Below are 24388 nucleotides of genomic sequence, written 5' to 3' on the forward strand. Positions count from 1 at the left end.
ATACAATTCCTTGTTACATATTTTTGTTATTTTCCTCTTTCTGCACTTTCCTGTCCCAATATCTTCTGGTTGCCATAGTTTTTTTTGAGAGGTCATTGATATTGTGTCATCATTTCCTGGAATGTAACACACTGTTCTTCTCTGGTCACTTTCAAGATTTTCTTGCTATCATTTTTCAGCAGTTTGACTGTGACGTGCCTGGAGTGGTTTTCTTTGTATTTATCATGCTTGGGATTATTTAGGCTTCTAGGATCTACTCATGTTTTCCATCACATTTTGGAAGTTTTCAGTCATTGTCTCTAAATATGTTTTTTCTTTCTCTTTTCCTGTCTCCTTTTCTTCTAGGTCTTCAATTTCACATATTTTGAAATCACCCCACAGGTCTCTGAGGTTCTGTTTACCTTTCTCCAATCCCCTTTCTGTTCTTTTTGTTGAACTGGGAAATTTTTATTAATCTATCTTCAAGTTCAATGATTCTTCCGATCTCTCCTCCTGCTGTTCAGTCCATTTAATATGTTTTGTTGTACTTCTCAGCTCTAGAATTTTCCTTTTGCATTTTTAATACCTTCATTTATCTATTGAGATTCCCTATACATTTCTTCATTGATTTTCCTTTAATTCTCTGCACATATTTATGATTGTTGCTTTGAAGTTTGTTAAATACAACATCTGGACTCAAAAGTTTCTATTGACTGTCTTTTAGCCATTAGAATGGAACACATTTTCCCATTCCTTTTCATGTCTAAGTTTTTTGATTCAGAAATCAGACACTGTAGGCAGTATATTCTAGCAATGTTGTAGTCTACTGTGTTCTTCAAGGTTTTTGTTTATTTATTTTTGGTCTGTTGTCTGCTTGTTTTTTTTTATTTTTCCTATTCTAGTAGGAAGTTAACTTGCCTGTATTCAAACTGCAAACGTTTCTCTGCTGTAATATGAAGCAGCTCACATTTTAATTCTGTTTTTATGGTTTGTCATTGCTGCTTTTCAATCCTGGCACCTTGGGTGTTTCCTCTATGGCTACATAATTTGGTGGCAGATTTTGGAGCTCACTCTTTCAGTGATTTCCCTCCTTAAGTTTTCAACTGCATTGCCAGCCTTGGAGTCTGTCCCCTGACACCATAATTCCACAGGACTAGATTACTGCTGCCCAAGCTGTACATGACTTGGAAATACATTTCAGTTAACAAGGAGCAAACACACAGACTTTGCTCCATGCAGTTCTATCTCACGAAATTCCTCTGTTTTCTGCCTATTTTGGTTTTGAATAGGGCTCCCTGGGTTCTCCCCTGTACATGCTTAAGTAGTTTAGTGATCAGCCAGGAATAGAAACAGTTTATATTTAGATTTCATGACTCACTCTTACTGTGGTTTCTTGCTGCCAAGATGTTGTCTTTAAATTTTCACTTCTTTTCTACCCTTGAACTCTTATCTCTGGCACCTTGAGCCAGTCAGGCTGTAGTTTTCTGTGGCCTTGGCCATGAAAACTGGGGAGTGCCCTTAGGCCAGAGTGTCACCACCTCACAATTCTTACCTCTTCCAGTTGCAGTTTTTGGAGACTAAACTCTATGCTTTTGAACATTTTCTTGTGAATTTAAATACTTGTTGACTTTTAAAAACATTTCATCCAGGTCTTAAATTAAGATTAATTAAGGGATTAGTTAAGGGATTTGGATTACCACTTCACATTGCCACATTTCTGGAAGTTCTCTAAATGTAGTTTTAAATTATATTTCTCTTAACATGAGTGAAGTTAAATACCTTTTCAAACTTTTAGGTTTATATATTTGCAAATAGTTGATGTCCTTTGCCTGTTTTTCTGCCATGTTTTTGGTCATTTTTCTCCCTCAATTTTTAAGAGTTTATGATATACTAAACTCTTTATGATATACTAAATTTCCATTTTTATTTGGGTCTGTTTCTAGACTCTATTCTATCCCATTGGTCTATTTGTCTTTTCTTGTGCTAGCACCATACAATTTTAAGCGTGAAGATATTATAGTGTTTTATGTGTTCTTACAAGTCCCTCCTCATGGCTTTTATTTTTCAGAATTTTATAGTTACTCTCACATATTTATTTTTCCATATGAACTTTATTATCAACTTTTCAAGCCTCATAAAATATTTGCTGTTATTTTTATTGGGATTGTGTTACATTAATAAATTAGCTCAGGGGCTTCCCTGGTGGCTCAGTGGTTAAGAATCCACCTGCCAATGCAGGGGACACGGGTTCGAGCCCTGGTCCAGGAAGATCACACATGCTGCAGAGCAACTAAATTCATGTGCCACAACTACTGAGCCTGTGCTCTAGAGCCCATGAGCCACAACTGCTGAAGCCTGCACACCTAGAGCCCGTGCTCCGCAACAAGAGAAGCCACCGCAATGAGAGGCTCACGTACCACAACAAAGAGTAGTCCCCGCTCGCCGCAACTAGAGAAAGCCCGTGCACAGGAACGAAGACCTAACACAGCCAAAAATAAACAAATAAAATAAATTTATAATAAATAAATAAATGAGCTCAGGGAGAACTAACATCATCATGATGTTGAGCCATTCTATCTAAAAACAAGGGATATTTATTAAGTCGAATTTTGTGTCTTTAAGTTTTCCCCATATTGTTTTTGTTTATTGTTAAGTTTATTCAAGCTACAGTTGATCCTCATTATTCATGGATTCCATATTTGTGATTCACCTAGTCACTAAAACTTATTCCTAACTCCAAAATCAATACTCAAAGTATTTTGTAGACATGCATATGCTCAGAGTGGTGGAAATCTGAGTCACCTTTCTGTCTCGTTTCAGCTCTTACTGTAAAATAGTGTCCTTTTCATGGCATATTTAGTGCCATGTTTTTCACATTTTTGTGTTTACTACTGGTGATTTCACTGTTTAAAATGAAGTAGTGTTGAAGTGCTGTCTAGTGTTCTTAAGTGCAAGAAGGCTGTGACATGCCTTACAAAGAAAATACGTGTTAGTTTCCTTCAGGCATGAGTTATAGTGCTGTTGGCCATGAATTCTATGTTAATAATTCAATAATACATATTAAATAAGGTGTCTTTAAACAGAAACACACATAAAAGAAGGTTAGATATTGATCAGCTGGTGGAAATGATGTGACCAGAGGCTCACAGGAACCTAACCCCTAAGGGCCATAATTCAGTATTTGCTCAATTTAGTTTTAGAGATGACTTTATAGAACAGAACTGCCATTTTAAAAATGAGATTTATGAGAATTGACTATATTTAGTTTTCTATGTTTCTATTGTAAATGAGGTTTTCATTACCAATATATCTTCTAACTGATCGTTATCTGTATATATGAATACTATTGATTTCTGTATATTAAATTTCTATCCTGCCGCCTCACTGAATTATTTTTTTGTTTCAATTCGTATTATTATTTATTCTCTCAGGTTTTTCAGGTATATTCTCTTATCATGTGCAAATATAATTTTACTTCTTTTTCAATTCTATTCCCCTAATTAATTCTTCTTATCTAATTGTGTTTGCTACAACTCCTCCTCCCTTTTATAAGGATGTATTTTCATCTATGTTGAACTGCTCTGAGCTGGTAATGGCCTAGGTTATTGATCCATAGATTCCTGAAGTTGAAAGGAACTTAGAGGTAATGTTGGTGATCCTGCCACTTGATGCATGAATCTTTTTTACATCCTTCAAGTGGTCATCCGGTCTCTTCTTGAACCATCTGTTCCCTTTCTTCTGGTAAGAGCTTATCACCCTGTATGCATTCCACACAGTTCTCTGTGGCTACCCGTCACTTCATCCTGATGCCTCTGCACCTGGCTTATGATCCAGGCCAATTATAGAGGGTAGGCTATAAAATCTGGATATATAGCTATTATTTTTAACAGATTGAATCCTTTTATTGCTTCTTCTGTCACACGCTAAAAGTGCAGATATATTCAGTGAAAATCAAACACACAAATTACCTGAGGCAATGCACACAGATGCACAAGAAGGATGGATGGTAACGCATCCCCTCCATTTGCTGCAGCCTGGAAACTGTCTCTAGACAGTAAGTCAGGCACTCACAGGGCTCACTTCGTTTGTTTCTCAGAGATCAATGCTTCTGTCCAATGTTTTGGAAACTGTTGTTACATACATTTTATCAGGTGTTTTAGTTGTTTCAGGTGGGGGATGGGGGTTGGGGTGGAAATGCAGTTCCTGTTATTCCATGCTGGCTGGAAGTGGAAATATGTAGTCATTAATGCAGTCTTCCCCAACACATAGAACTGGGCATGATCATTGAAGGACAACACACTGAACATATCACTTGATGTCACTGAGCATATCATGCATTGTAATATAATATCAATACACTATTTCATATATTTGTCCTGTGGTTCATCCTTGCATCCCCGTGGAGATGAAGAGGGTAGAATAGTCTAATGGTCTCTCTGCAGCCTGGCCCACTGTGAGCACTCAATTGTTTGTTGAATAATTGAATGAATACATGCAGGCTTACATGAATGCACTCATGCATGAATGAATCACTTTGACTGTGTGAATGGATTCTTTCCTACCCGCGCCCCCCCCCCAAATTCTCCACTGTGCAGACCAAACCCAGACGACTGCTCCAGAGCCTTCCTGCCCGGGTTCTGGGTGACAGGATGTCCAGTGACAGGACACTGTCCCCGGCCTTGTTCCAGATCATTTCCTCACTCCTCAATTTCTTCCTCCCTGCCTTACTACTTTTAGCCTGACGCTGAGCTGATGTCCCTTCTTCTTACATATTTTTGGAAGTGGTTAAATTCTTCACCATAACCCTGGTGAACCCTTAGCTTTTGAGAATGTAAGTATCACTTTTAATTAGGTTGTGGATTTTAGAGTATCACAACGCTGCCCTACCATTTCTATTTGCAAAAAGCATCCAGTATTTTCCTTATGAATAATCTGTACTCTATTATTATCTAGCCCTAGGGCTATTATTGACTAGAAGAAAACCATTTGGGAGGCTATTTCATTTTTTAAATTAATGATGCTAATTTTACTAAAATAGTTTTGAAGTGAATACTTTGGTACCTCATTGCTAAAATGTGTTCAGAGAAAACAGTAACAGCCCAATAGTTCTGAAATGTTTCCAATGTAAGAGTTTCTATTCTGGTTCCATGCTCAGAGGTACCTACAACAGACTACAGATAAAACTAATTAGGGAGGGCTCAATAAAAATTTTCAGAAAACAGTAAAACAGGCAATGTTCAGCCTTGCAGCCCTCAGACAAGTTACTAGGTCTTAATTTCAGTCCTAACATTTAATGATAAAATCTCTAATTCTGATGAGATAATCAATTTAAAACAAGACTGCAGGCTTGGATTAGAACTACATAATTTCAAGATTAGAACTACAGATTTCAAAAAACTTGAAAATCCTGTGATGGTAATCTATCAGGTTAAATTTCTGGGTGTGGGGAGTCTACCAGAAGTTGGTATTCAATCAGTTCTGTGGGGGCAGGGAAAATAATAGGATAAAGAATGGTCCAGGAAAGCCAGAACCAATAAGCTCAAACAGATCCAGGTGGAGGGTGGCAGGGAAGTCTACCTTTGTTACAACCGGGGAAGGCAGAGGTAGAATGAAGCATGGCCTCACCTCAGCAGAGGGGCTAGTTCCACAATGTCTGGTGGCTGAGGGCAGCCCAGGAGGAACATTGGTTCTCTTAAACATGGCTGCCACTAGACTGCTTTCAGGTTTCTCAGCGATGCTCCTCAGCGCTTTGCTGCTGTGGGTGGCTTTATAAGGGCAGGGCAGGGCAGGGCTGCTCGAGGTGGAGGTGTGGCAGCGATGGCGTGGCTGGTTGACTCCTAGACCCCACGCCGGGGACTTTCTCTGGGGAAGTGGATGTCAGCATTACTTAAGGGTGTTAGAGTTTTTGCTGTCCTGGCGCCTAAACTGGCCCTGAAACTGGGGAGTGATCTTACGTGCACTATCCTTGAGAGACATTTCAGGGTGTTCCTGAAAGAAATGATGTTGTCCCTCTCCCAGCCTGGGCTTGGGGTGTGTTTTGGGGTAGGACTCTCGGGACCTGTTTCCATGGGAAGAGTCAGCTGAGTCCGAGGAGACCATCTCCTGGAGAGGTAGCCTCTTGGTGGCTTTCTTTTTCTTCCTTCTAGGGTTCTCCTGTCTTAGTGTTTGTAAATCCCCAGTGTTAACTTCTTTGATTGGCCATATTAGGAGAGTAGAGTTCTTTATCTCCATGTCTTCCCTAGAGAGAGAGAAAGAGAGTGAGAGAGATAGATCAGGGTTATCCTGGTCTGGATGGCTGCTCTGTCTACAGAAATGTTCAAGCCAAGAGATAACAAGTGTGGTGAGGATGTGGATAAAAAGGAACCCTCGTGCACTGCTGGTGGGAATGTAAACTGGTACCGCCACTATGGAGAGCAGTACGGAGGTTCCTCAAAAAAATTAAAAGTAGAACTACCATGTGATCCAGCAATTCCACTTCTGGGTATATACCCAAAGGAAATGAGATCAGTATCTTGAAGAGATATCTCCACTCTCATGTTCATTGCAGCATTATTGACAATAGTCAAGACACGGTAACAACCTAAGTGTCCACTGATGGACGAATGGATAAAGAAAATGTGATATACATGGCATATTATTTAGCCATAAGAAAGAAGGAAATTTGCCATTTGTGACAACATGGATGGACCTTGAGGGCATTATGCTAACTGAAATACGTCAGACAGAGAAAGACAAATACTGTATGATCTCACTCACATGTGAATCTAAAAAGAGCCAAACTCACAGAAACAGAGAATAGCATGATGGTTGCCAGGGGCTGGGGAGGTGGGAGAAATGGGGAGATGTTGGTCAAAGGGTATAAAAAAATAAGAGAAAATATATCGGGCAGTTTATTTATCTAGAAGTGTCATCCTTCAAAGAAGGCGTCTTGGGAACACCACGACCCCATCTCAGCCAGGCCATCATGGCATACCATTTCGGGAACTTGCCTTTTTCAGGGCCTTTAGGGTAAAGTAAGGACACCAGCTGTTCAACCTTATTTTGTCCCATAATCAGTACCTGCCACCTTGATCACCCATCTTTCACTCTGAGTAACTTTGCCACGGCTGCTTCAGATCCTTTTGGAAATTGTCAAGAAAAAAATTAGTAGAGTGGAAAAAGATTTTTAGTTACTTTTAAATAGAAAATTTCATCAATCAAATTCCTCTTCAAAGGATCAAGATTCACCACATGTGATACTTTTCAAAGACTGGCTCAAGGACTCAGGAGGTGATTTCCAAGGGACATTAAAAAATTGGCCTGACCAGTTCACACGCATTAGGATAGCTATTGCCAAAAAAAGAAGAAAAAAAAAAATCAAGAAGTAACAAGTGTTGGCAAGGATGCAGAGAAACTGGAATCCTTGTGCACTGATGGGAATGTGAAGTGGTACAGCTGCTGTGGGAAACAGTGTGGCAGTTCCTCAAAATACTAAAAATAGAATTATATAATCCAGAAATTCCACTTATGGGTATGTACTCACAAGAATAAAAGCAGGGACCCAGATACAGATATCTGCACACTGATGTTCATAGCAGCATTATTCACAATAGCCAAAAGGTAAAAGAAGCCCAAGTGTTCAGTGACGGATAAAGGAACAAACAAAATAGGATATATACACGCAATGGAATATTGTTGAGCCTTAAACAGGGAGGAAATTCTGGCATTTGCTGTGACGTGGACGAACGTTAAGCTGAGTGAAATAAGGCAGTCACAAGATGGCAAACACTATGATTCCGCGTAGATGAGGTAGTACCGGGAGTCGTCAAGATCACAGAGACAGAACATAAAACGGTGGTTGCCAAAGGCTGAGGGGAAGAGGGAGTGGGGAGTCCGTGTTCATGGGTGCAGAGTTTCAATCTGAGAAACTGAGAAAAAGCTCTGGAGATGAATGGTGGTGATGGTTGCACAGCCATGTGGATGTACTTAATGCCACTGAACTGCACGCTTAAAAATGGTTAAAATGGTCAATTTTATGTTATGTATATTTTACTACAATAAAACAGTTGGCCTTAGCAATAGCAGTAGCATTGGAAAAAGGCTTCCCAGGAGGCCACCAACAAGATTATCTTTAAATATAAGGCCAGCGCCTGTGTGGATGGGCAAGTTCTCTGAGGCCAGGTTCTCAGAGACTCGAAATCACGCCGCAAGACTGTAATCACCAACCCTGTTCTTTGAAATCTAAAATCTTATCCACCGCACCACCATCAATTCTCCCGCAAATCACTACGCTGCTCCAGAGGAGACTAAGTTGATACATACTATTGCCTCTCAGAGGTTTTCTCTGTTTCCCATATATTAGAGTTGGTCGCAGTCCAGTCTATAACCTATCAGCTCTCCGACAGAAGAGCAGCAAGGAAGGAATGCGAAGAAGAGAGTTTTCCGGGTGTACTGAAGGCACCCAAAGAGTAAGGCAGAGGAGAGGCCTAGCGGCCCACCTGAAGGACACTAGGAGATGATCTTGGAAGGAACCCAGGAAGAAGAGCATGAAAGACCGAGAAGCAACGTGTGTCCAGCCCTCCCTCAGTAGGGGGTTGGTCACATAAGTGGTGGACCACCTGGACAACTAGATTTGAGGCAGGCAATAATGAAACAAGAAGTGCCCTTGTCCTGTAAAGACGCAAGTAACATATTAAGTAGAAAAAATGGTGCAGAACAGAACATACGTTACGTGTTCATTTCTGTTATTAAGATTGTGAATATGGGGGATGACTAGAAACCTTCACATCCGTCTCTTAATAGTTGCCTCAGAGAAACGGATTCCAGGAGAATTGCCACTTTCTCCACATTAAGAAGTCTTTTTTCAACTGTCATAAATGATTAAGAGAAACAAAGGTTTCTGTTTTGAGGAAAGAGAAGCAAAATAGCAGAGAAAACGCTCTAGAAGGAAATACATCAAAATGCAAACGGCGATTACTCTTGAAATGTGGAACTATGGATGGTTTTTATATTCCTTTTGTTTTTTGCTTTTAATTCCTAAATTACAATAACTATGCATTACTTTTTGAATAAGAATAAAACAGTATAAGTTAGCATGATTTGAATAAAAATGGGCCAGGATTTTGATCAAGGAAAAGCCTTTACATCAACCAAGTAGATGCTGCTAGGCTACCCTATTATATCCTCCAGAATGACTGATGTCGACCAAGTTCAAGATATTCCACAAGGAAACGTCCCCTTATAGGATGGGGGAGCAGGGTAGGTGTGAATCTGATGTGAAAGCTCTTATCCACGCCCCCCGGCCCCCCACACGCCCTCACTCTGCTCTGTGGGAAGGGGAAGGGCGGCCATGCTCCCGACTTCAGCCAGTGGACATTCTCCACCAGCACACCCGGAAGGGCCCTGCTAAGTGGCTTTCTTTTGTCCTATTTCATGCCCAAACTGAATTCGATTTAGTGCCCTATGAATTATTTTAGGCTACAGAGTTGGTCAACACTGCAGGGGATCGTGGAGGAGCCAGGCACCGTGCCTTCCTTCACTGGCTCTTCAGAGAAGCTCGTTCCGCTACGGGGAAGAGTTCTGAGCATCCTGTCCATGCTCTCCTTGGGTCAAAATCCACCGCCTTCACCTGACCTGGGCATCGTCAGTCTGCCCGTATTCTTGCTGGCTCCCTGAGGCCTCATGTCTATTCTGCCCTAAGTGTGTCTCTGTTGGCAAGGCCATCTTAGAACATAAAGAACAGGAGGACGTCTGGCGTAGGTACCGGATACACGTTTGATGAGGGCCAGGACGCCCCTGAGTTTTAACAACGGAAGGGGCAGAAAAAGGAGAGACTGAGAAGAAAAGGCAGTTTTTGCTATCCAGATTGCTCTCACTGGCCCTCAGGGGTAACGAATCACCACGACTGTCTGTGCTCTTGTCCCAAGTACAAGCACGCCTTCTTCCCAAGTACTTCCCAAGTACAAGCACACTTCCAGGCAATGGCACCTGTCCCTCTGGATAAGGCAGGACACTCACAGACAGGGTTACGGCGGAACTGCTTGTTTTCCAGGCCTTAGGAAATGGGGCTCCTGATCTGACCAGAAGGGACCGAGGGAGCTGATGACATACACAGGCTTAATGATTTCCAGAGGCACAGCTCCTTCTAAGGGAAAAATAGTCAGTAGTGACTGGGTGAGAGGATGGGAGTGATTCATCTCAGAGGCAGCACTGAATCCTGAAGTTTTAATCGATGACTTAATATCCCTGCTGTCAGGAAGGCAATGTGAGGCCATGCTACATGGATAAGGGGAGAAGGGTTCAACAATATGGGAATTATCATTTCCTTTGGGGGCACAGTCCTAAATCCGAATAGCTTGATGGAAAATTGCTAAACTGCTCAAAGAAAGGTAACGAGAGGCTCATATTTTGTGTAATAGGAATTAAGAGCTGGCTGCAGACCCAGACACACCACATCAGAACGCTGGGAGGGGGCTCTCCCCTCCAGGATTCTCCTACCCAGCCACGTCCCCAAGACCACACGGTTATACTTGTGCACCAAGGGAAGAACACTCTCGTCTTCAACAACCTCCTTCAGACGCCCAGTGGTTTTTCCGGAGCACAGAGGAAATGACTAGTCCAATCTGGTTCTCCTGTGATCCCGTTTAGAATGTCGCTCATTATTTCAAGAAATCAAACTCCCTCTGTGGTGAATCTTCTTAAAGAGGAAACTTGAAGGTAATTTGCCCAAGCCTTGTTCTGTCAACAAGGAAGGGAGGATGGATTCCAGCTCGGCTGCGAGGGGTTTCCTGCCAGTTACATGGCACCAGAGGCGCCCTGCCCAGAGGAGCACGTGGTCCCCACCTGTGGGTGGTTGAGTAACACCTGCTAGAGGCACTGCCCTTCAATGGAGAAAACCGGAAGTCAGAGCATTAAGCCCAGCAAACACGCTTTCCCTGAAGGAGCCAGAGGCCGCAGCCTTCTGAGGTGAACAGGACCCCAGGGCAGGCAGTCAGGGAAGACCTCGTGCTGTGAATCTCTGGCCTGGCAAGGAGGGAGGATGCCAAAATGAAGGAAAATTCCTTCTGGCTCCCTTGCCTTTTGGAGTTAGGAGAAATTACATGTGTGTTCTCTAAATGGAGAAAGTTACTGACAGGTTAGGGACTATTTGCATTCAGAACAGACACCTCTGATGGTGTGAAATGCAGAAAAAGCTCAGGGACTTTCCTGAAGGTAAGGCAAGGCAAGAGCAATCATTTCCCTCCACCAGACACACCAGACACACCTCTCTCTGGTGCTGTCAGAGAATGCAATCGTCAGGTTTCAAAGGAAAGAGAAAATTGGAAGAGCCTCACCTGACTTCATATCACAAACATGGTAATACTAAAACTCTCTCCTTTAAGGACTAGTTATTTGGAATTTAGCAAAATGGGTAACATATTTTGCAAGACAACCTTGCTATAAGTCTTCAAGAATCATTTTTGTCGAGCCTCCCTGGTGGCACAGTGGTTGAGAGTCCGCCTGCCGATGCAGGGGACACGGGTTCGTGCCCCGGTCCGGAAGGATCCCACATGCCGCGGGGTGGCTGGGCCCATGAGCCATGGCCGCTGAGCCTGTGCGTCCAGAGCCTGCGCTCCGCAACGGGAGAGGCCGCAATAGTGAGAGGCCCGCGTACCGTAAAAAAAAAAAAAAAAAAAAAAGAATCATTTGTGTCGAATTTTGAATTGAAAATGAAAATTTGTATCAGCTGTGGCCATATTCAATCAATTTTGAACCCTTTACCTTCCAAATACTTTTCTTCCTGCCTTTCACTGTGTACCAGCCTTGTTAGGAACCAGAGGAGGGGCTTGCAGAAAATACTCTCAGTGACCCCAAACTGAACACCCCAAGAAGGAAGAAAAAGAGGAGGGGCAGAGGGTGGAGAGCTGGATGTCTGGCGTCCTGGTCCACAGCTGTCTGGGACCATATACCCCTTGTCTTACCAACCCCCAATGGATGGTTATAGTGGATTCAGTATTTTAAAATTAAATTTGGCCATACGATGTCCCGTTGAAGTTGTAACCTACAGTACATTTCTTTAATTAGCCCATGAAGAAAGCACCACGATCTTTTTTTTTTTTTTAAATGGTCTCATCTGGGGTAAGAGTGTGAAGATTTACTAAAGAACAACCAAAGGGAGGTGGCACATTTAGAAAGGAAGTGAGAAAGAGTTTCTGATGAGAAAGGACCTACCAGAAGGAAATCCCAGTGTAGATGCAAAATAAGACCTACGCCTTTATTCTGTGTGCTCACATCTACCAGCCCTGATTATGGAAACAGAGACAGATTAAGCTCTGAACGTAGCAGGCTGGATGTGACCTCTGCTTAGGAGAATTAAATGCAGTCTCTTTCTAGCGGAGAGGCAGCTAGAGCAAAAAAACAGTGGAAATTACAATGGGAGACAAGGGGGGGGTCAATGAACGCTTCCGCTGTGTAAAGCCCCAGGAGCTGGGGTAGGCAACTAGCCACAGAGCTTTAAATAAGGCCTGGGGTAGTACTAAGGCAGAAAATAATGAAAGGTTCTTCTCAACATAGAAAGAACTGAATTTTAATTCTAAAATAGTGATTGATAATACTGAGTTTAGTGAAGATGGTACCTAGACAATACCTAGACACGTGTATCCACAGTCCTTTATGATGTACTGTAAGTTGGATAGCATATTGCTTGAGTAGGATTTTGAGACAACAAAAGTGCTCTTATTTAAAATGATATATTCATCTAGAAAAAGACTGAAGGATTGTAGAATGTATTTTCAACAATCATACCTAACAGAAGCTTCTCTGTGGAACTACATGCCCCTCAAGGAGCCTTGCTGGGCGTCTCCTAGTATTTGTGTGTTCGTTGGTTCATTCTTCAAAGAGTCCTTGGGTACATCCTGTGGGCTGGACCCTGGCAACCAGGATTTAGAAGCAGATAGAACCTTGCCCCCGCTTTCAAGGACTGACGCCTAGTAGGGGTGATGGTCCTGAAAGTACATGGCCCAACACAAGGTAAAATTCCTATAACGAAAACGTCTACAGGATGCAGTGGAATGGCCTCACCACATAGGGCTGGAGTCCTGGAACACAGGGCTTGCGTTCAATGTTGGAGTTCCCCAGGTGGCCAAGGGCAAGAATAGCATTCCAGGGAGGAGATACTTAGTCTCCGCAAAGGCACAGAGCCTTGAAAAAGCACAGCATGGGAAAAAAACTGCAAGTTTTTTTAATGGTTAGTTTACAAATTTAATATGGTTAGTGTGCAGAGGGGCTTTTGGGAGGTTTGTTGGGGAGTGGCTAGGGGAGAAGTAAGGCCAGCTAGGCAGGCCTAGTTCAGGGCAACAAAAGGCTAAGCTAGGATAAGAAGAGGGATGGGGGGCGGGGTTCGTCGGAGAGGGGCAAGAGCAGATTTACACATGAGGAAGATTCCTCTGCTCAGCACTTAGGGGAGATGGCAGGACCTCAGGGCAGGAGGAGGCCTCAGGAAATGAGAGCACTTGTGCCGCCAAGCTGAGAAATATTTGCAAGCTGTTTATGGAATGTGTATATCTCTAAATAAATCCACTTCTTACCTATCACTTTGTCTCTTCACTGAATTCTTTCTGTGATGCGACGACGTAAAGAACCTGAGCTTGCAGGTGTGTGAGACCAGGTGTGTGATCTCAGTTAAAATACAGTGGGTTCAACTCCCAATCTGGATTTTGGCTGGATTCGAGTCCCAGCCCGTGGGTTCAAGTCCCAGTCTGAGTTGTGAGGTTTCAGATCTGGGTGGCGAAGGGAGAGGAGGGTGCTGGGTCACACTGCAGCAGGCAAGGAGGTCTAGTTATTTAGGATCATGTGTGCACACGTGCATGTGTGCGTGCAAACAGAAGAGGCAATTTGGGGGTTTTGCAGAGGTGAAGGAATCGGTGGAGAGGAGCTAAGGAGAGAGGGGAGGAGAGTCCAGGGGTAAATCACAGAGCAAGGACCTGGACAGGGGGGGACAGGCCTGCCGGACGGATCAGCATTGGATGAGGAGGGACTCTGACATCAGGGGGAGAGATCCAGGCTTCCACAAGCCCAGAGGTGAGGAAAGCAGCGCAGGAAGAGAATGTCTGGTGGTTTCTGTTTATGAAGCACAAGGTGAGGCCACTGGGAGATTGAAGGTTGGCACCCAAAGACGGCTCAGCCCGTGCTCAAAATCCACCTTCACCTCCAAGGTCAGGGCTCTGACTCCAACTTTGATGCCCCTCGTTGGCCCCATGGACTTGGTCTTGCCTGCTCTTCAGGCCTCAGCTTTTTCTTACTGATTTTGCTTTAATCCACCTTTCCAGCTGTTAGCCATCCTGCTGCCTCAGATGACAATGTGTTTACCCCACTGTCGCCCCTGGAAACCACCACCCACCCACCCACACTCACCTGGGCACAGGCAAGCCAGGGCCAGCACCTCACTCTCACCCCCAACAGGGAGAGGTGATGGGTGATTAGTCCCAAGTGCAACTTAGTCTAACCTGTGCTTTACAGTGAGGCTTCATTAGAAGACCCTGAATCCTTACAAATAAGAGGGAAATAATTCCTTCAGAGTCACGACAGGATTGAAAGCTTTGCTGAAGGGTCAGTAAAATACACAATGTTGAATTTGAGATTAGAACAAGATAGACAAATAACCAGCAGGTAAAAGCTGTGACGTTGAAGGAACAATCATCATAGACTTGCACTTTGGTAGGAAGTCCTCCACCTTTGCTTTTCTCCCCAAGTACGTAGAGATCGTGGGTCTCAACTCAGAAACAGATTAAAAGTGCCAAGATATAAATAAAATTCAGAAAGTAGAAAGTTGGGTCCACTTACGCTTTTGAATCCTCCTGAATTGGGGGTGACTTAATATGAGCGCAAGAGAGGGCGTATTTGTTTTGGCTGATCTTAATAAGTGCACTCCGAGGGCAAAATCCCTGTAATGATACCAAAAGAGTTCATTCAATTTAAATCAGAAATGCCCACAATTCAGATGTAATTTTAATCTAGCTCAACCCACTGTAACAGCTACCAGCCATTATCCTGTTCCGGGCAGCGTAAATGCAGAGTCCAGCTTGACAAGTTTACGCTGAATAAAAGTCATCATTGAGTCCTTCCTGTCATTTCTCCACATCCTGGATCATTTGTCAAGTACACCATTTGTCAAGGGGTGTGTGTGTGTGTGTGTGTGTGTGTGTGTGTGTGTGCGCACGTGCATCCACTGATGTACACACGTGCACACAAACACACACAGACACACACCTTCATATAACCACCCTCCTTTCTAGCTTAAGTCCAGCCTTGGCCATCTCTTTCCTGGACTTATAAACTATCACCACCACCCCACGCTGTATGTCCCACTGTCAGCCCCTGGGTCTCCCAGAATTTCTATCAGAACTGTTCTCAGCATCCATCCCCAAGACCATGCCGTCTAGTGCAGGGCCCCACTGCCAAGGGGGGTAACCTGCAAGGTCCTTCCTGGGCTCTGAGGCTCTTCCTCAGGGATCCTGGGTCATCGGCTACATCTCTCCCCACACCTGGGACCCACCCACAGGCATCTCGTCAAACGTCCCTTGATCTGCTTTCTCCTCTCTTGCCTGGTAGATGTCCCCAGACCAGGGCCACCTGGCAGAGATGCTTCCCACCCGCTGCCCTTCCAGGCTCCTTCAATGTCATCCAAACCGCTCCAGGAAAGTCCATTATCTCTCACGGTTTTTCCTGGGTTGATGAGAAGATGCCCTTTCTCCCTCTCATTCTGTCGGATGGGATACAGTGCTCCTGCGGCCACTGGCTCTGACGGCCTTCACTCATCCATCCTACATTTCATCCCTTCATCCTAAAATTCATTCACCATGACCCCTTCCCTTATGGACATACCTCATGCTACAGTCAAGAATCGATTAGAGATTCACTTTGTTATACAGCAGAAACTAACACAACAATGTAAAGCAATTATACTTCAATAAAGATGTTTAAAAAAAAAGAACTGATTAGATATTTTTGTTCTGTTTACTAGGCAGTTGGGCACAGACAGTTAGAGTGCAGGCCACGGAACCAGACTGCCTGGGTTCAAAGCCTGTAACACCGCTCACCCTGGGTGTGACTTCACCTCTCTGCGTCAGGTTCCTTATCTGAAAATGGGGATAAGAGTACCTGCCTCACAGCGTTCTGAGCAGCCAGCTGTTCACTACGTGTGAAGCACCTGGGTTAGTACCTGTGTCACATAGTAAGTGCTGAATAAGTTAGCACGCCTCTTTCGTTTGCTGCTTTTCGCTTGCCAATCCATTTTCCAGGCGTATTAAGTGGGCCATCAGAACATGTTATTTCCATTAGAAAACATCGTTCATTCAAGTACCTCATAAAGCAATTGTGAGAACTTGCTCTTCACCAGCAGCGGTACCAGGGATGCAAAGATGGATAGGACCCGGTCCCTGCCTTTAAGGAGCTGGGAGATTGGTGAGGGAGCCGGGGCGGAAGGAAGGCAGGACAGTGTGCAGGGGAACCTGAGGGCCTCAGCAGAGATCAGGCAGCGTCTTCGGGTGACAGGAGTTTTTATAAAAAGAAGATGGGGAGAGTGGTCCAGGAAGGGTTAAAACGCAGGGGCTTGGGAAAGCCCACTGTGTTCGGGAAGCGGTGAACCTTCCATAGGGCTGGTAGCCAAGCTCACGGGGCAGGCGGGGGGGTCAGGCGGGGGTCGGGCTGGGCTTTTCCTTGAGGTTGCCGAGAAGTGTGTGTGTGTGCGCATGTGTGTAGGGGGGGTGAGGGACAGGGGGCACATCAGGTAGGCAAGTGACATCATCAGATTTGTAAACTGATAATGATTTTTCTTCTAAAACTTTTAGGAAAAATACAGAGGGAACAGCAGCAGTAGCAGCAGGGAGAGAGAGAGAGTGGGGCTGTAAGAACCTGGGGAGGCCCTTGACGAAGCCGGAATTGGCGCGAGCCTCCCCAGACCCCAAACGTGGAACGAGAGCCCCAAAGACCATCTGACAGAGGAGTGAGGAGGCCACGGCGACCTTCGCAAAGGCGGATTTTGTGTTGTACAGCGGACAGGACTCTAACCACAGCGGGTGGATGTGCAGGGGGAATAGAAACAGCCAGGGAGATCGCTCTTTCGAGACATCTGGCGGTGCCAGGAGAGAGCCAGGCATTGCCTGCAAGAAAGGCAGGGGTAAAAGGAAGCCACTCTCTGCCTAGCGAGAATGTTCTTTTCTGAGTGACAGTCTACTTACTCTCCGGCTGTTACATTTTAGAACTGTGTAGACCTTATCTTCGGCCACATCTTCATTTGGAACCGCTATGACGACGGCGGGCACGTAGAAGCCAAACCCTCGGGGTATCACAACTTTGGCAAACACATAATCTCCAACCTGTAGACGAGAACATCTTTCACGGCAAATATTTCGCTTATCCATCTTAGAGACAACATTCATATAAGCTTGTTTTAAAACACCCCAAGACGACTAGCAAGGACTGATGCTAGAATTCAAATACATATTTTTTTTCCTCGGTTGGAAAGAGTCGCTAGGTCCAAACTTCCCTGGGCTCATTGGGCCACAGCTGGAATTCTGTGACCAGTTTGGGGAAGCCGCATTTTAGCAGGGCTTCCCCTGACAAGGGTCTCAGGGACAGTCAGCAAGATGGTGAGGGGTCTGGAAACCATATCTTACAAAGACTGGTTGAAGGAAGCTGTAATGTTTCACATGAGGGCCAGGGAGAGAATGGACGGTGCCCTCCTGTGTCCGAAGGGTTATCGGGGACAGAGGAGAGGAGCAGATTGGTTTAATGTGGTTCCAAAGCTCACACCTGGAGTCCATGGGAAAAAGTCCCAAGAGATAACTTCCAGCAGAAAGAAAGTCTTGTGAAGGGGCATACAAAGCTGCAGGGCACCTGTCAGATGGAGAGGATTCACGGTCAGGGGGAAAGTGCACTGATGTGCCCACTGAGTCTGCCCAGGGGAGGTGGGAACAGACAACCAGTGTGAATCCTACGAGCACTCCTCAGCACTCTTCCTCCTGGCTCACACTAGCCAAGAAACAGCAGCAGTGCAGCTCTGGGGGGTTTTCTCTCTACACTCTCGCCTTGGTGCGGGGATGAGGATAGCACAGGAGGACGTGCCAGACACGGCACAGCTCTGATGAATTTATAAGCAGAAGAGAACACGTCAGCCCGGCTCACCCCTGGAATGCATGTTCAGGGGTAACTGCATTATGGCAACAAGGGCTGGCATCAACTGACTACAACGTCAAGGAAAGGGCTCCCTCTGCCTTTGTTATTAAATCTGTTTTAGTATAACCTTCTGCAGTGAAAGCTTCAAGAGCACCAGCAGTTACAGCAACTCCCACCCACGACCATCCATCGTCTGTAAAGCAACAAGAGCCTCAGGGCAACGCAAGCAGGTCTGTGCAGTCCTGAGCTGCTTAACAGGGCGTTAGCAGATCAGGGTCAGGAGCAAAGAAACTGCTAGGCAAGGGGTCATAGGAAGAGGGGTCACTGTTATCCAGAGCTCTAGGAACGGTGGAAAGGGGCCCAGGGGGCTTCCCTGGTGGCGCAGTGGTTGGGAGTCCACCTGCCGATGCAGGGGACGTGGGTTTGTGCCCCGGTCCGGGAGGATCCCACATGCCGCGGAGCGGCTGGGCCCGTGAGCCATGGCCGCTGAGCCTGCGCGTCCGGAGCCTGTGCTCCGCAACGGGAGAGGCCACAACAGTGAGAGGCCCGGGTACTGCAAAAAAAAAAAAAAAAAGGGGGGGGGGGCCCAGGAACAGATGGCTGGAGCAGGTACCTGGAGCAGTGGGCAGGGCATGGCGCCCCCCACAGGTGTGATGAACGAGATGGGCACGACCTTGGTGTCGCCATACCTGAAGCCCACGAGCGCGTGGGTGGGGCTCACACACTTCTTCACAACCCCTGTAAGGAATCACATTTAAAATAAAACAGAAAGGCAATGCTTATTCCCTTAGGCTTGCCCCATCCCGTTGGTCAAGCTAAGTTACAGCACTTTGCCTGCTTACATCACTGTGCCCCTTGGTTTCTCCACCAGATAACACTGGATACTCTATGATGCCTGCTGGGGTTGACCAACTCAGAGTGCAGTGCCGTGCTCTGCTCTAGAGCTGAGCTGGGAAGCTAAGAGAATGCGCGGAAACTTGTTGAACCAGCATTACCAGCAGCCATCCTGCTGGGAACACTGTTCCTAGAAATATCCTTTCCCTGGACGCTTCCTAACGTCTGATTCTCTTATTTATTTTAGTCATATTTCCTTCTATAATACTTGGAGACAGAAAATCATTGTTAGTATACACACTACTATATATAAAATAGATAACTAATACGGACCTACCGTCCAGCAGAGGGAACACTACTCAGTACTCTGTAATGACCTATATGGGAATAGAATCTAAAACAGAGTGGATGTAGGTGTATGTATAAGTGATTCACTTTGCTGTACACCTGAAACTAACACAACATTGTAAATCAACTATACTCCAATAAAAATTTAAAAAAAGGAAAATCATTGTTAAATTGTGAAAGTGAAAGGAAATATGAATTTTCATCCTCAGCTTTTCATCTAATATTATACACCCCACAGTGTCCCTAAAATGTACAATCAGAAAAGGAAGAAAAAAGGAAGCAAGAAGTTTTCTCGTCTTTTAGTTACGTGCAGAGATTATTGTAACAGGAAAAGAAAATATTGGTGTTAAGGTTCACATATTTTGTCATTTATCCTAGTTGAAATTTATTATATTTTCCCATTTAAAAGGGATTATAAATACTGGGGGGACGTTTTGACTTCCCCGGCAGTAACAGCTGCACTTGGACGCCCTAGTTTGAGACAGAAATGTGCTCGTCCCCACTGGGCTCCCACAGCGTGAGTGCCCGGCATCCTCGCCCCAGCTCACACACCGGCGTTCGCAAAGTCCTATGTGCTTTCAGGTGGCAAAGAAACAGCTACTGATTTTCATCTCAAGTCCAGGTGTCTTGTTTTAAATGGCCAAAGAAAGGGAAAACTTATTTTTTTAAAAAACACCACACACACATGAAAACCAGCTTTATATTGTCTGTTTTCTTATTGGACTAGATGTTCGGTTTGGCTTCTGAAATATTCTTTACACATAGTTCACACATTTTCTACCATAAACTGACTCTACCCTTTTAATTAGGAAAACTAACACTATTTTTTAGAAAGAATTCCTATTATGAAAACGAAGAACCTCTCTGAGTTGAGGAGAATCCTAGCATCCCCAAGCACACAAGCCCATCCCAACCCACCCCGACCCCGGCCCTGCCCCCAGGCAGGGGTAAAGGTCTGGGCTGCCAAGATGACCTTGTTGGCCAGTGGGACCCTCCTCAAATTCTTAGCCTTTGGGACTTTGCAGAATCCAGTCTTAAACCTGGGATGCAGTTTTTCAGGTATCTGCCTCAGGTGAGTAGCTGTGTGACTGGACGGCCTGCGGCGTCTAAGCCATATATCGGCTGCCTTTTACAGAAAAAGGCTGCCGACCCCTGCTTGAGACCGTTAGACCTAGACTTTTGGTATGTTACTACCAGCTCTTTTTTTTTTTTAATCTCTTTCCTCATCTTTTATTCTGATAACAAGCAAAATAGCTCACTTAGTGTCTTGTATTCTTTTTTTTAAATTTTATTTATTTTTTATACAGCAGGTTCCTGTTAGTCATCCATTTTATACATATTAGTGTATACATGTCAATCCCAATCTCCCAGTTCACCCCACCACCACCTCCCCCCGCCACTTCCCCCCTTGGTGTCCATACGTTTGTTCTCTACATCTGTGTCTCTATTTCTGCCCTGCAGACAGGTTCATCTGTGCCATTTTTCTAGGTTCCACAAATATGCATTAATATACGATATTTGTTTTTCTCTTTCTGACTTACTTCACTCTGTATGACAGTCTCTAGATCCATCCACATCTCTACAAATGACCCAGTTTCGTTCCTTTTTATGGCTGAGTAATATTCCATTGTATATATGTACCACACCTTCTTTATCCATTCATCTGTCGATGGGCAATTTAGACTACCAGCTCTTTTATGTTCCAATCTCTGCAGGTGTGGACCTTTGTTTGCCTCCAGAAATTAGTGTAGTTTCTTCCAATCTAACTCTAGAGCCAGCCTCACGGTGTTGACACCTGGCTGTCCTCCAAGGCGGGAGGACCCAGAGCTGCTGGCCTGTTTGGTCATGGCTCAGCCTCTGCACTTACCCCTTCTCCACCTCATTAAGGAGTTGCTACCATTTCTAGGCCCTGATTCAAGATCAGCTTCCGATTTTTGGCTGCCCTTACACTGCAGCTTCTCTTTGCCCTCAGCCTCAGAGAGGTGAGATGGTGTTTCCTGCTCTGAAACGTCTCCTGGGACCATGTTAGGGGACTGGGCTCTGGAGGTTGGACCAGCAGGCAGAAAGAAGCATCTCTACTCCGTCATCTTCCTGGGTACGAGTGGGCCTCCCCACCTCAGTCAGGGGGCTCTCCTATACCCAGGTGTGGGGGAAAAGGGGGCACACCTTAGTTGAGACCCTCAGCAAAAACACTGCCTATGCCCAGAGGTCAAGGGAGTGAAGAAACAGTCTAGGCAGACAGCATGGGTGAGTTCATTTGGCGAAAAAAGCAGGAATGGTTTTCAATCTTCGCTCCAAACAGGAATTTCTCAGGCTGGAGAGCGGATTTTTTTTTTAACCTCTGGCTATAAGAACCTTCCGATATTCACAGCCCGGCTCAAATCCCATTTCCTGAAAAGGGCATCAGTTCTGCTCCACCAGAAGCGTCCCCTCCACCTGCCCCCCTCCGCTGAATGCCAGCCTACACATCTAGTCATCACATTCTCTTCTTCTTTAGTTTCAGAGGTTTCCTTTAGAGCGCACTGTGCTGGTTTTTGCCTTTTCAAATTGCTCTTAAAGTTTGAAAGCTGTTGTTAAAGTTTTTAAACTGCAAGCGCTCCCTCTACCCCCAGGTGAGGACCCCAGGTGAGTTGTTTATCTCTCCCAAGAGGAGATAATAGAAATACTCTACAGGTAATGAACACTTGCCAATTTCAAGATGCTGTACATTATCATATTTAATCTACACCATGATCTTATGGGGGGTTTAACTGTTTTAAATCTCATTTGGCAAGATAAGGAAACAGGCTCAGAGAACTTCAGTGATTCCAGTCACACGGCTGGTAGAGGCAAGAAGCAGACTTCGAATAAATAAAAACTTAGGATTGTCTGACCCTAAATCATGACCCCTGAGCAAGTATTCAGTCCTCCCCACCCCCAACCTTTTTCTTCCGTTCTAACTTGTTCCAACGACATAGTGCAGAAATCTTGCAACCCAGACTTTTCGTCACTGAATTTCCTGAGATAAAATGCTGCTTCTTGCTAAACAATGGGAAGGATGACCCAATTCCTACAAATAATGATTTAAAATAAGGTTCTGAAGTGTGTCTGCCTCCCTGCCTTTCAGCATCCTAAGCCAGGCTATCAGCTTGTCCCTTCTGTTCTGCACGACGCAATCCTTCCTCAACTAGTGAATCCACACTGACCCCTGAATAGAGTTAGCCATACGGAAATCCCTGCCCTGATTCCCAAGGATGGCAGCAACAACTGGGTCAGCTCTGCTCCAGTGTACACCTGGCCTCGAGCAATGGATGCTCTGATCCCATCGCTCCAAAGCCACCTTCTGCTCAGATACATTTTAAAGCTATTTTTCATTAAAAACATTTAGGAGATTTTGAACAAAAGTTATCAGAAAAGGAGTCATCAGTGAATATCATGCCACAAAACTCTATTTGGGCTTCTTTTTTGTCAGGGGTAAAAAGAGCCACCTGCAGTGACCAGGTGATCTAAATGAACATCACTAATGAGGACACCTGGACATCATGTGCCTTTGGATAGGTTGCCCTGAGAGGGATGTGGCATCAATGATATCACATAACATTTTGGCTGGAAACACTTAACCTGAATCTAATTTAACCCAAATTGAGGAACATTCCATAACATAATTGGCCTTACTGTTAAATAATGTCAGTATCATGAAAGATGATGGAAAAGGCTAGAGAATGATCTAGATTAAAGCAGACTAAAGAGAAATAACTAAATGCAATAACAATTCTGAATTGGGACCTATACTAGAGGGAAAAAATGCTATAAGGGCTATTCTTGGCATAATTAACCAAATTGAAATATATACATAAAACTAAATAATATTAACTTTCCTGAATTTTATAACTTGACTGTGGTAATATTAAGACAATACCCTTGTTCTTGAGAAATACATGTATCAAGGGGCAAAGGGGCATGATGTTACCTAATCTCAAATAGTTCAGGATAAAATAATGTGTGTGTTATGGTAGAGGGAAGGAGACAGAGAGAATGGAAAAATAAAATAATAGATTCGTAAAATAAATGTGACAAAATGTTAAAAATTGGTAAATCTGGGTAAAAGTATACAGGAGTTCTCTATTATTCTTGCAAATTTTCTGGAAGTTTAAAATTATTTTTTTTTGAAAAAATAACTCTATGAGGGTAAAACTAAGTCCATCCTTAACCGATGCATCATCATTTAATTCAGCTGAGTCAATATTTACTAACTAGCCACTAATCAAAATAACTGATTATATGACTAAATTCAAGTGTTTGTTATGTTATTACCTTTTTTTTTTTTTTTTCTGGCCGCACTACACGGCTTGCAGGATCTTATTTCCCTGACCAGGGATTGACTGAACCCAGGCCCTGGCAGTGAACGTGCCGAGACCTAACCACTTACCACCTGACTGCCAGGGGATTCCCATCAAATATTTATTACCTTTCAAGTGACTTATCTGAGCCACAGATTAAAAATTCCCAAATGGCCAAATCCCATGGAGCTATTAGGACTGTGTGTTCTCTGCTTCTAGCTGCATATTTAAAAACAACCAGGGCAATAATCATTGCTGGCATGGCCTTAGGTATTGCATGTGGCTACATGTTACCTGTTTCCTCTGCTCCCCCAGATCAGCAGTGGTAGGTCTTCTGCATTTCCTTATTACTCAGGGATGGTTGGGGGAAAAGTTTGAGCAGTATTATTTTTTTCTGGGACCCTGGCCGGCAAACTAATCTCAAGCCCTAGTCCAGCCATTTGGAATCCTGTCATTTTCAGCATTTTCATTCAATTGCTAAATTAGCCTTGGGTCCTGCTCCGTGACTCAGATTCAGAAAACCAAGCAGGGGTGGCCTCCTATGATCACCTCTCAGTGAATCTAAGCCCCAGAGAAACAGGAGGTTCTCAGACCCTGCTCTTGCAAAGAAGAGTTTCATACCTCCGCCTAGGAGTGCATCTCAAATGCCTGGATCCATTTTTCTCTCACCCAGTCAACTTCAAAGCACATTTACCAAATTTCAAATAAAATATCCTAGTTATAAGTTCTACACGTATGCCTGCTAGAAACCCAAACTCCAGATGAAGTATTTTTCT

The 24388-nt window shown here is 44.4% G+C and overlaps 1 protein-coding gene across 1 annotated transcript in view; it reads right to left on the reverse strand.

The window, feature by feature from the left end:
- Positions 1 to 5104: 5104 nt before the first annotated feature.
- VWA3B (von Willebrand factor A domain containing 3B) overlaps positions 5105 to 24388 on the reverse strand; it is a 213765-nt gene continuing 194481 nt past the window's right edge. Inside the window, exons 25-28 of the mRNA XM_060169018.1 lie at positions 18725 to 18849; positions 17175 to 17312; positions 14779 to 14879; positions 5105 to 6217 (exon numbers count right to left, since the gene is read on the reverse strand). Coding sequence (XP_060025001.1) covers positions 5863 to 6217; positions 14779 to 14879; positions 17175 to 17312; positions 18725 to 18849 — 719 coding nt within the window. The 3' untranslated portion in view covers positions 5105 to 5862. The remainder of the gene's footprint in view (positions 6218 to 14778; positions 14880 to 17174; positions 17313 to 18724; positions 18850 to 24388) is intronic.

The sequence above is a fragment of the Lagenorhynchus albirostris genome, chromosome 13 (assembly GCF_949774975.1).
Source record: "Lagenorhynchus albirostris chromosome 13, mLagAlb1.1, whole genome shotgun sequence".
Lineage (NCBI taxonomy): Eukaryota > Metazoa > Chordata > Mammalia > Artiodactyla > Delphinidae > Lagenorhynchus > Lagenorhynchus albirostris.